Source organism: Hippocampus guttulatus, chromosome 2 (genome assembly GCF_054856545.1).
Source record: "Hippocampus guttulatus isolate MCC_2025c chromosome 2, RoL_Hgut_1.0, whole genome shotgun sequence".
NCBI lineage: Eukaryota > Metazoa > Chordata > Actinopteri > Syngnathiformes > Syngnathidae > Hippocampus > Hippocampus guttulatus.
Genome location: NC_141262.1, coordinates 6,171,594 through 6,184,546, shown reverse-complemented (window position 1 = coordinate 6,184,546; position 12,953 = coordinate 6,171,594). Strand labels below are relative to the sequence as shown.

Genomic DNA, 12,953 nt, shown 5'->3' with positions numbered 1-12,953 from the left:
GCATTTATTGTGTGCAGTGTACTCAAGATGACAGACGCACTACAGCATAATCACAAAAGACATCCTTTCAGATCGATCAAAGAAGCCGTTTTAGTGTTTTATTTATTATTCTGTGGGCGGCCCGCTTGTCGATATGTGTGCACCGCATTTTAATGATGCAGAGTTCCACAGTTGCTCGTTTTTTTTGACTAGAGTACTGCAGGTGTGAAAATTGAGGATTGAGGGCCATTTGTTTCGTACATTTGATATGTGAGGAAACACAATGGAACGGAGCATCTGCCAGTTAAATCCAAGGCGGCCTGGCCTTCACTTTAGTAACAGATGATGCAAAACTGGGATCATTTTTGCTCCTTATCCTTGCAATACCTCTGTGGCGTTCCGCTTCGGTCAACATCCAGCTGCTTGGCTTGTACTGCCATCTACTGGAGCTGTTTCACACGGCAGTCCCCTCCCAGGCAGCGTGTTTTTTCATCAGTCAAATTAATCGCAAACAGACAATGAATTCAGGGGAAGGGCTTTGTTTAATGAGTTTAATGCTCAAGTCGCAGCTGCACTGAGCCAATTCTCCACCTGATAGCATATATCATCACATGACACACATCCTTAAAATGTAACAATTTGAACCAAAAAAGGGAGCAACAACCGGCTTCTGAGATTGGTTTAAATGATAAACTAATTTATTCTACCAAAACGTCACTACAACAATTTGTATTGCACAAGTGAGGTTCAAATAAAAAATGTCATATGTTTAATAACAATGTTAAATGCACAGTCAAATACAAAATACACCTAATAAAACAGAAAAGACATGAATTGTTATAGTTTTCAGAATAATTACATCAGCACTTTTTGTGTGTGGATACTCGTGCTCGCTAGTGACTGATTAACTGACAGAAAAAGGTTGGTGAAGCGTTAAACAATGATTACGATAATTATGCTGATTTTTAACGAACAAATGCAGAAGCGGCTCAGATCATGGATGGATAAATGGCTGCAGATAAATTAAGAGTCTATTACCTTCATTTCGTGTGTGTGTATGTATGTGTGTGTATATATATATGTATATCAAAAAAATATATATTTTAATGTTCTCTTGTTTTACATGTGCTGCGAGTCCATGATGTCCAGATACTTGGCGTCAATAATTCTCGGAAGTAAGCTGGTCCTGAAGCAAACAGACACACAGAGAGAATATTTTCAATGTCAAATAGAAATACCGGTCTCAAAAAAATAAAGGTTGCTTATTTAAACACGTCCATACACACAATACAGTGCTTTTGTGCACACTGATAATGCAAATATCTCTCATTCATTTACATAAAATACACAATGAAAATGTTTATTCATAATATGAACAGAATCTGCAAACATGCCTGTATATCTGTCCATCTACGCACGTGCCCACACACCCACACGAATGAAGGGTCTTTCCGTTTGCATACACATAATACCAACATCAGTCATCACATTTGCATATGCAGATTATGGAAATGAGAGTCTGTCCAGTGAAACACAATTAAAATGTCCGTCTGTCCATTCGAATTGCAGTCATCATTCAAATGTCTCTCTGTCACTTGAAGCAGTCCATTCATGTCAAGAGAAAATGCAAACGTACTGTATATCTGCTCATTTACATAGACTGTCATTTACAAACAATGAACAATGTCCTTCAGGACATTTGCGGAAACAAAACACATAGGTACAGCATAAAAGTCCATAAACGAGCAAATGTCAGTCAGGTTCTGAGAAGTGACATCTCGAACGTTTCATGACAGACAGGCAGGCACTCTTCAACGGTAGGGGAGGGGGGAGCAAGACAACTCTCTATTCCAAAAGAAGAGCTATTAGCTAAATCCCAAAGTTGACTTTGACCAGACAAACCGGATTATTTAGATGGCGACAGGCCAGAATGGTATGATGTGTTCGTTCAGCACCCAAAACATTTTACACACGACTTAAACGGTAAAGAAGTGAAATTCTAGCTCTTCTCACCTGACAGGGACGAGCAAGATCATCAGTAGGGGGAAGACCATCTTCATGTAGGGCAGAGGATACATGCCAAAGGCACACAGGATGATGAGCTGGATCATCTGCAGCCCGGTGAAGTAGTGCACTTTCCTCTGGGGCACACGGCGGATGTAGTGGGTGGGAGGATAGGACGTCTATATTTACGAAAGTGAAATGGTTACAAGCTCCTGATACCAGACTGCAATCACCACTGAACATATCGTATCAAAAAGACCAAGAAGCAACAGCCATGGAGGAAGACAAAGGCTTTCTTGCATTGACCTCTTGGCGATTTTATTCAAGTGGAGAAAAAAAAGGGCCCGCTTGCATTGGGGCCACAAGATGAAGGATGTGACCTGCATTATTTTGGCTATCATTCTACATTCATTCATTTTCCGATCCGCTTATCCTCACAAGGGTCGCGGGGGGTGCTGGAGCCTATCCCAGCTGTCTTCGGGCAATAGGCGGGAGGACACCCTGAACCGGTTGCCAGCCAATCGCAGGGCACACAGAGACAAACAACCATCCACACTCACACTCACACATTGGGACGTTGCATGTTATTGGAATGTGGGAGGAAACCGGAGTATCCGGAGAAAATCCACGCAGGCCCGGGGAGAACATGCAAACTCCACACAGGGAGGCCGGTACCCCTGCACTGTGAGGTCGACACGCTAACCACTGGATCACCAGGCCACCTATCATTCTACAGTACATGGGGAAAAAAAAGACGGACATTTAATCCAAACAGGCTGATTTCTGCACACCTGTTCCTTCAGCAGCAGAGCCATGCGGTCCACCATCTGGTTGCCGTCTAGTGACGTCGCAGCGATGTAGAGGAAGAGCCCATACAGGACAGGCTTGGGAATCCACTGGAGAGGAATGGGAAGCATGAAGGCGGACAGGCCGATCAGGATGTTGGCGACCAGCGAGGTCAGACGCGTCTCCTTTACGCTGATGATACTGTGAGATATTTTGACAAAACAAAGCATGCGTGAAGTCCTTGACATGCTAATTTTCAGCATTCCGACACAATCAAGATGATCACTAACCATAGAGTGTTCCAAAAACATTTTTTGTTTTTACCTCACTCAAGGTTTTCATCACCATAATTTTTTCAGTCAGTTTGTTTTGGTGTCCTTCTTATCTGCATATTTTGGCACACATACAATCTAAATGTGGATTGTTGTTTTTGTTTTTTTCTAAATGAATGGCTATTCCAATATATCTAACATGCACATGAGCATATATAAATTAAAAAATATACATATATATATATATATATACTGTATATATACATATATATATATATACTGTATATATACTATAAAAAGACAGTATATATTTACATATATAAAGCTGTATGTAACATTTTAATTTAACAATACTTTGTATATACTGTATATGTATATGCGTACTGATATATATATATATATATATACAGTATATATATATATATATATATATATATATATATATATATATACACTGTATATATATATATATATATATATATATATATACACTGTATATATATATATATGCAAAAATAACAGATTTTCATGTTCAATTTTATACTCATGTCAAGAGAAGTCATTGCCAATAAAATAATATGTTACATTATGGATGTATATTTTAAAATAGATTTTTTTTTTCATTTTTGATGATGTCTGTGAAAAAATAAACACTGTACATATCAGGTATGAGAGTACAGGATTTTTGTAATAAAATTTAAGTTGATAAAGTATTTTATTAATTATATACTAATTTATAGTATTTTACTGAAAAGGAAGGGACCTTTCCATTCTGTATTTTGCTCGTTCTTCTTCCTCACAATGTTCTGTCATTTGATAATAATAATAATAATAATAATAATCAATAAATAGCTATTCTAGACCAGGATGTAAGAATATTGAATCTACTGTGAGCTATCTACAACCCGTGGGCCCGATGTGGACCACGAGAGCATTTGACTTGGCCTGCCATTGAATTAAAAAATAAAATAAAGTCTCAGGGATGTATTTTTTTTCCCATCCAAGAGAAAAAGCCTCTGATTTGAGTGTTGTTTTTAAAGGGCTTCATGATTTGAGTGATTGCTCCGTGTTGTTTGCTTGGGCTTTATGGTTGACGCACGTGGTGTAAACGTGGCCGTTCTCCACATGTTGTTCCATTTTGGCCAGCTGACGGGCATGCAGTGAGGAATGTGGGAAGGCGGCATGCATCCATGGCAACCCCAGGCAGGACATGAGGATGTTGATGAGTCCGGTCAGCACTAAGTCCCAATGGAATGTTGTGCCTTTGAGCAGTCTGCAACCAGCAAATTCATGTCAAACGTCTGTTTTGTTTTGTTGTTGTTGTTGTTGTTTTTAAATCATTACACTTCTTCAGCAAATTCTTAAAGACATCTTAAAGTGAATTCAGAGATGTGGTGCTAAATATATTATACACCTTAAAAAGATAATTGCTAAGTTCACAAAAGCATTATTGGTTAGGTGGCACTTTGGTCACTGCTAGCAACTTTTTTGACCACTGTCGTGACTTTTTGCAAAACTCTAATAGCACATTGAATTCCCACTAAGAAACAGGCAACTAAGCAGATTCATTTTCACATTGCTTTTCCACATTAGGTATGTGCTACCAAGCCTTGCCTCAACTGTACAACTCAATACAGTATGAGAAAAGAGCGTGACAGAGATGGCACCAGACAGATGCACCAGATGAGCCATGGAGTTGGACGGCTTATTTGTTCATTTCTGCGCCCGTTTTGTCAAAAGGGACATTTTCACACTTATTTTCACATTTTATGTCTTTTGTTAATTTCTGTGGAAGTTGAGACAAGTTAATTCAAGTGGAAAAAAGCAGTGGAAAATGTTTCAAAGCGTTTTTGGTAACAAGAGGAAGAAAGCAAATCCCAGAAGGGCGAAAGACCAGTCGCACAACCTTTGGGGAATAATGTCATTTTCAAGAGACAGCTGGTACTACAGTAGTCTCTTACTTGTGCTCCGGTACGTGTGTGAGCGAAATGACGATGTTCTGGTCGATAAAGATGAGCAGGGCAAGAAGAAAGCCGAGGCCCACGGCACTCAGGGTGTTCAGGCCCGACAACTTGTCGAATGGAGGGTAGTTGAAGACGGGCCCGTTGTGGACGCTGAACACTGGGACTGTCGAGAGGGAGCGAATCAACCGTGAGACATGTGTCACGCGGTAAAGAAGTCAAGAAGACCGGCACTCACTTTGTATGTCAAGGAAAAGGTAGGAGCCAATGAAGGAGAAAACCAGCACGGAGATTGGCAGGGCGCAGTCGGACACGACTTCTCGAACTTTGCCATTCATATATGGGCTGAAAGGAATGATATCATTCAGCTGTGTCATTGAAATTGATCAGAGCAGGCTTCGATTCGATGAAGCAGCATGTGGCTCATTACCCAATATCAAGAAACAATTGTCGATGGGAATATTCGGCCTTTGGGTGAGATTTTAGAATGAACCTGAACTTCACTACAACCTAAGTCAGAAGACCTTGTACGCTGCATTGCAGATATGTTATTATCTATCCTCTTCCTTGCAGGAAATCACCTGACTATTAGTGTGTCACTTTCTTTACTCCATCCATTTTTAGGAACGCGCATTCGTGTCAATGGAAAGCTGGCGCCAGGCTAACCCAGCAAGCGGCACGCAGGAATACTTGATTTTGAGACAGATCACTGTGTCACCGTGTTTATTACAGTCATATAAAAAAATATTCACCAGAACAAGCCGAGAGAGAGAAACGATTCTTTCACCCTTCACAGCACCGTGTCAAGTGGCTGAAACAAATGGGTCACAGTGGCTGCCAGACAAATAGAGTGCAGTGGAAAGTGAAATATTCCTCTCTCATATGGTGACGGATGGAACAAATAAAGCGGTAAAAGTGCCGTGAAACCTACTTGTGCTATTCATTCGCCCCACTTGATTTCATCTGGACAAAATGATCCACTTTATGTCTATATTAATCCAGTTGTATTCAAGCTATAGACACAATCCACAACAACTGACGCAAAGGGTTATTCTCATAGGTCTGTGAAAGAGACATTTTTAAAAGTGGTCAAATGTTATTAGCTATAATCCTGATCCAAAGCACTGACTTGAATTTACAATATTTGCTATTGCACACGTCAAACGGATTTCCTGTAAATGTTATTATTCTTGTTTTTTAAAATCATTATCTTATTTACAGTAGCTTCTTCATTTTTGCTTCATTTCTCTTGGTTACGCTGATTCCAGGATGTGTTCCCTCCATGTCCTACAATGTCAGTCTAATCTGCCCACTTCAATTGACAATTGCATGCAAATTACTTTCACCCGGGCGAACGTTGACATAAATGCTTTGTTTTACCCAACACGACACGTCTGCATTCTCTTGATACCTATAAAAGGCCAGTAAGTGGCAGTATGGTACACACGGTGAATGTCGCTTCTAACTTGTAGAAAGGATACAGTACTTCCATGACTTTAAAGAATTCTGACATGATTTGTTGAGCTCAAAGGGCACATTTACATGCATTATGTTTAACTGACCATTTTTCCCCCCGACAGTTTTTCAGATGTTTCTTGTACCTATTGAGTTTGAACATCGGATGCAAGACGGCCAATACTACAACAGCATGAAAACAAAATGTCATCAGGCAGGGTGATTTGTTGACTATTTTTGTGGTACGGACTGGGCGGATTGCAGTCAGTGGCCTACCTTCTCTTGACAAGATAGAGGGCGTAACCCAGCCACAAGGTGCCCAGCATGAGCAGCAGGCACAGGATGGGGATCTCTCTGTAACAAATCACCAGCGACTTGGGCAGGAAGACGGAGACGTGCCCCTCAGCGTGGTCCATTGTCAGGGCCCCGCTGGCATGGTGAAGGCCCGGCGTCTGGTTATTCATCTTCTCCAGAACCTCTGTGATCTGGTGAAGGACTACTGTGCTGTTTTGAGTCGCCAGCGTGGGTTCATGGAAGAAGTGTTTGAAAACTAGCAAGGAAAAAGTACCCCTTTGTTAATTATTCATTTGAAAATATGTTTTCATTGTAATCACTCTGTTTACGTTTTGAGGGAAGACACACATATTTCAGAAAATTATTTGAATGGACAGTACATAGTTCTTATTTTGTTTTCATATTTATTTTACAATTTTTTTAAACTATTACTAAGAAAGGCTACTTTATCTTACTATGAAATATTTCTTATTTCTAATCAATGTCAAATATAGGTGGCACGGTGCTCGACTGGTTAGCATGTCCGCCTGACAGTACAGAGGTCGAGGGTTCAATTCTGGCCCCGGCCTTCCTGTGTGGAGTTTGCATGTTCTCCACGTGCCTGTGTGGTTTTTCCTCCAACATTCCAAAAACATGCATGGCAGGTTAACGGAACGCTCTAAATTGTCCCTAGGTGTGAGTGTGAGCGCGAATGGTTGTTCGTCTCTGTGTGCCCTGCGACTGGCTGGCAAACATTTCAGTCTGTCCCCTGCCTACTGCCCGAAAACAGCTGGGATAGGCTCCAGTGTGGCCCGCGACCCTTGTGAGGATAAAGTGGATTAGAAAATGGATGGATGGATGGATGATTCAAAACATCATATCCATGTTTAAAATGAAACTTTAAATAAAACAATCATCAAAAACAAAACATTTTAATTAACACTCCTAAGTGTTGAGGAAAGAGCAACTTTTTTATTTAAACGTTCATTTGAATGTATTTTCTTGCATTCAAGTCACATGTCATCTCTTAATTACAGTGGAAGCTCTGTTTACATCCATCCATCCAACCATTGTCTGATCCACTTTATCCTCACAGGGGTCGCAGGGCCCCCCTTCCCATGGGCTCACCACCCATGAGAGGGGCCAAAGGGGTCGGGTGCAATGTGAGCTGGGCGGCAGCCAAAGGCGGGGACCCTGGCGGTCCGATCCTCGGCTGCAGAAGCTAGCTCTTGGGACATGGAATGTCACCTCTCTGTCAGGGAAGGAGCCCGAGCTGGTGTGTGAGGCAGAGAATTTCCGACTGGATATAGTCGGACTTGCCTCCACACACAGCCTGGGTTCTGGTACCAGTTCTCTCGAGAGGGGTTGGACTCTCTTCCACTCTGGAGTTGCTCACGGTGAGAGGCGCAGAGCAGGTGTGGGCATACTCATTGCCCCCCGGCTCAGTGCCTGTACATTGGGGTTCACACCGGTAGACGAGAGGGTTGCCTCCCTCCGCCTTCGGGTGGGTGGACGGGTCCTGACTGTTGTTTGTGCATATGCACCAAACAGCAGCTCAGCATACCCACTCTTTTTGGAGTCCTTGGAGGGTGTGCTGGAGAGTACTCCTGCTGGGGACTCCCTTGTTCTGCTGGGGGACTTCAATGCTCACGTGGGCAATGACAGTGAGACCTGGAGGGGCGTGATTGGGAGGAACGGCCCCCCCGATCAGAACTCGAGTGGTGTTTTGTTATTGGACTTCTGTGCTCGCCACGGATTGTCCATAACGAACACCTTGTTCAAACATAAGGGTGTCCATATGTGCACTTGGCACCAGGACACCCTAGGCCGCAGTTCGATGATCGACTTTGTAGTTGTATCATCGGATTTGCGGCCGCATGTTCTGGACACTCGGGTGAAGAGAGGGGCGGAGCTGTCAACTGATCACCACCTGGTGGTGAGTAGGCTCCGATGGTGGGGGAAGATGCCGGTCCGTCCTGGCAGACCCAAACGTATTGTGAGGGTTTGTTGGGAGCGTCTGGCGGAATCCCCTGTCAGAAGGAGTTTCAACTCCCACCTCCGACAGAGCTTTTCCCATGTTCCGGAGGAGGCGGGGGACATTGAGCCCGAGTGGACCATGTTCCGTGCCTCTATTGTTGAGGCGGCCAATCTGAGTTGTGGCCGTAAGGTGGTTGGTGCCTGTCGTGGCGGCAACCCCCGTACTCGCTGGTGGACACCAGCAGTAAGGGATGCCGTCAAGCTGAAGAAGGAGTCCTATCGAGCCTTTATGGCCTGTGGGACCCCAGAGGCAGCTGACGGGTATCAACTGGCCAAGCGGAACGCAGCTTCGGTGGTCGCCGAGGCAAAAACCCGAGCGTGGGAAGAGTTCGGTGAGGCCATGGAAGCCGACTTCCGGACGGCTTCGAGGAGATTCTGGTCCACCATCCGACGTCTCAGGAGGGGGAAGCAGTGCACCACTAACACTGTGTACAGTGGGGATGGGGCGCTGCTGACTTCGACTCGGGACGTTGTGAACCGGTGGGCAGAGTACTTCGAAGACCTCCTCAACTCCACCAACACGCCTTCCTTGGAGGAAGCAGAGCCTGGGGACTCTGAGGTGGGCTCTCCTATCTCTGTGGTTGAAGTCACCGATGTGGTTAAAAAGCTCCTCGGTGGCAAGGCCCCAGGGGTGGATGAGATCCGCCCGGAGTTCCTCAAGGCTCTGGATGTTGTGGGGCTGTCCTGGTTGACACGCCTCTGCAACATCGCGTGGTCAACAGGGAGAGTGCCTCTGGATTGGCAGACCGGGGTGGTAGTCCCTCTTTTTAAAAAGGGGGACCGGAGGGTGTGTTCCAACTACAGAGGGATCACACTCCTCAGCCTTCCTGGTAAGGTCTATTCAGGGGTGCTGGAGAGGAGGGTCCGTTGGGAAGTCGACCATCAGATTGAGGAGGAGCAGTGTGGTTTTCGTCCCGGCCGTGGAACAGTGGACCAGCTCTACACCCTTAGCAGGGTCCTCGAGGGTATGTGGGAATTCGCCCAACCAGTCTACATGTGTTTCGTGGACTTGGAGAAGGTGTTTGACCGTGTCCCTCGGGGAGTTCTGTGGGGGGTGCTTCGTGGGTATGGGGTACCAAACCCCCTGATACGGGCTGTTCGGTCACATTACCACCGATGTCAGAGTTTGGTTCGCATTGCCGGCAGTAAGTCGGAATCGTTTCCAGTGGGGGTAGGACTCCGCCAAGGCTGCCCTTTGTCGCCGATTCTGTTCATAACCTTTATGGACAGAATTTCTAGGCGCAGCCGAAGCGTTGAGGGGGTCCGTTTTGGGGGCCTCAGTATTGCATCCCTGCTTTTTGCAGATGATGTGGTGCTGTTGGCTACTTCAAACAGGGCTCTCCAACTCTCACTGGAGCGTTTCGCAGCCGAGTGTGAAGCGGTTGGGATGAAGATCAGAACCTCCAAATCTGAAACCATGGTCCTCAGTCGGAAAAGGGTGGAGTGCCCCCTCCGGGTCGGGGAGGAGATCTTGCCCCAAGTGGAGGAGTTCAAGTATCTTGGGGTCTTGTTCACGAGTGGGGGCAGGAGGGAGCGGGAGATCGACAGGCGGATCGGTGCAGCGTCTGCTGTGATGCGGACATTGTATAGGTCTGTCGTGGTGAAGAAGGAGCTGAGCCAAAGGGTGAAGCTCTCAATTTACCGGTCGATCTACGTTCCAACCCTCATCTATGGTCACGAGCTATGGGTCGTGACCGAAAGAACGAGTTCCCGGTTACAAGCGGCCGAAATGAGTTTTCTCCGCAGGGTGTCCGGGCTCTTCCTTAGAGATAAGGTGAGAAGCTCGGTCATCCGGGAGGGGCTCAGAGTCGAGCCGCTTCTCCTCCACATCGAGAGGAGCCAGATGAGGTGGCTTGGGCATCTGATTCGGATGCCTCCTGAGCGCCTCCCTGGTGAGGTGTTCCGGGCATGTCCCACCGGGAGGAGACCCAGAGGAAGACCCAGGACACGCTGGAGAGACTATGTCACCCAGCTGGCCTGGGAACGTCTCAGGATCCCCCGGGGAGAGCTGGAAGAAGTAGCTAGGGAGAGGGAAGTCTGGGCTTCCCTGCTAAAGCTGTTGCCCCCGCGACCCGGCCCCGGATAAGCGGTAGATGATGGATGGATGGATGGATGGGTCGCAGGGCGTGCTGGAGCCAATCCCAGTCGTCTTTGGGCAGTAGGCGGGGGCACCCTGAACCAGTTGTCTGTTTTCATATGCCCTATATACAGTATATATATATATATATATATATATATATATATATATATATATATATACATACACACACACACACACACACACACACATACACACATAGAATCCTCTGGATTTGTAGATGGATTTTTTTCAGTAGATGTATTAAATAAAAGGATTATATTTCATGCAAACACCTGACAACATAAAATTAAATAAAGAATGTTTTATCAGTGTACTGTTTAATTTAAAAAAAACCTAATTGTTTCATAAATTTAGCATCGTTAAAACAATTTAATTAGCACTTGCCAGTGTGAAAACAAATTCACAATTATTTTCAGTAAATGATTAGACATTTGAGCCTCAGAAGAAAGAAAAAAAAAGTCAGTTAACGGCCAAATGTTGATGATGATAAGAATCTTTGCATCACATTTTTTCAAAAACATCCCCGCTATGCCAAGTCACTGTCCATCATGAAACAAACATATTTAATGGACTCACTTTTAACCGTGCCTTTCACTGCATCCCCAACAAATGCGATGGAGATGAACAACGCAATGACTTCCTCTGTGGAGCTGGGAGAAAGAGAGCCACGGCAGGGTTATTTCTAAGTGTGCAGACATAACAATACAACTCAGCGGAATGAAACACCACGGTGTCATAAAATCCATTCGTTAAAATCAAAGTCCTTGCCTTGAGGTCACAATTTGGTTTATTGAGAAAGCGTTACATGTTTAAACAGGAGTTTAAATATCTCGTGGATAACACACCAGGCGACTAACTTTGTGGAAAAGCAGTACAGTGTTTTGCCGCGAGTGCGCTCACCGTTTGAAGAGCTTCATCAGCAGGCTGACGTTGAAAAAACCCCCTAGGATCAGGAACAAACTGTTCCACAGGCCGATGCAAGCGTAGAAGGCGTCAAAGTCCAGGTTGTAGTCATCACAGATGCCCCGGATAACTATGATCAAACCCAACTGTTGTTAAAAAAAAACAATCCCGATGTTGGTTCAATATCCAGAGGTGGGGAACTCGAGTCAGTTGGTTTGACTTCAGATTTTTCAAACTTGCATGGCTAAAACTGATGAAAGACTCAACTCGGCTTGACTTTGACCTTGTATTCATAAGACTCAATATATCTGAGGCATAAAATACCGTACGTGACTTGGTAAGTCCACATGACGCTGCTTATAAGATGCATGTCGTTTGTTTTGTTTTGTTTTGTTTTATTGTGTTTCGTGCATACAAATCTAGCAAACCACCGGTAGGCTAAGTGCAGAGGCCACCTCATGGAGTGAGTATGATGGAGGAAGCACCAAAGACTATTATATTTGTATTCAAGGACAATGTGTTTGAAGAAAACGGCAACATTCAACTGCAATTTCCAAGTCAAACAGAAACACACTCAAAATGACATATGTAACTTTATCCATCCATCCATCCATCCATTTTCCGAACCGCTTGATCCTCACTAGGGTCGCGGGGGGTGCTGGAGCCTATCCCAGCCGTCTTCGGGCAGTAAGCGGGGGACACCCTGAATCAGTTGCCAGCCAATCACAGGGCACACAGAGACGAACAACCATCCACGCCCACACTCACACCTAGGGACAATTTAGAGCGTCCAATCAGCCTGCCATGCATGTTTTTTGGAATGTGGGAGTAAACCGGAGTACCCGGGATGCAAAATCTGAATAGCTTCTTGACGGTTATGTGTTTAATTGAGAAACAATAAAATACAGCAATACACAATATGCAAACTGGTTTTGCTACCTCTGAAAAAACATGACTGCTATTGTGTTACAGTAGTACAGTACAGTACATATACTGAATGCAAAATTGCAAATAGACAGTACAGTATGCTGTGACTGAGCATAATTGTATGACTTGACTTAAAACTCGCTTAACACAAGCAAAGGCCTCACTCAACTCGCTTGAAGTTTAGTGGGGACTCGATTTGGCTTGCTTGGTTTAATTTTCACAGTAACTTGGGACTTGCTTGAAACTTGAAATTTA

General features: G+C 44.5%; 1 protein-coding gene across 1 annotated transcript in view; it reads right to left on the bottom strand.

The window, feature by feature from the left end:
- Window positions 1-502: 502 nt before the first annotated feature.
- LOC147208320 (solute carrier family 4 member 11-like) overlaps window positions 503-12,953 on the bottom strand; it is a 39,244-nt gene continuing 26,793 nt past the window's right edge. Inside the window, exons 12-20 of the mRNA XM_086133034.1 lie at window positions 11,769-11,901; window positions 11,445-11,518; window positions 6,734-7,007; window positions 5,241-5,347; window positions 5,003-5,168; window positions 4,141-4,314; window positions 2,775-2,970; window positions 1,993-2,162; window positions 503-1,165 (exon numbers count right to left, since the gene is read on the bottom strand). Of these exons, the coding sequence (XP_085989160.1) occupies window positions 1,099-1,165; window positions 1,993-2,162; window positions 2,775-2,970; window positions 4,141-4,314; window positions 5,003-5,168; window positions 5,241-5,347; window positions 6,734-7,007; window positions 11,445-11,518; window positions 11,769-11,901 (1,361 nt within the window). The 3' untranslated portion in view covers window positions 503-1,098. The remainder of the gene's footprint in view (window positions 1,166-1,992; window positions 2,163-2,774; window positions 2,971-4,140; window positions 4,315-5,002; window positions 5,169-5,240; window positions 5,348-6,733; window positions 7,008-11,444; window positions 11,519-11,768; window positions 11,902-12,953) is intronic.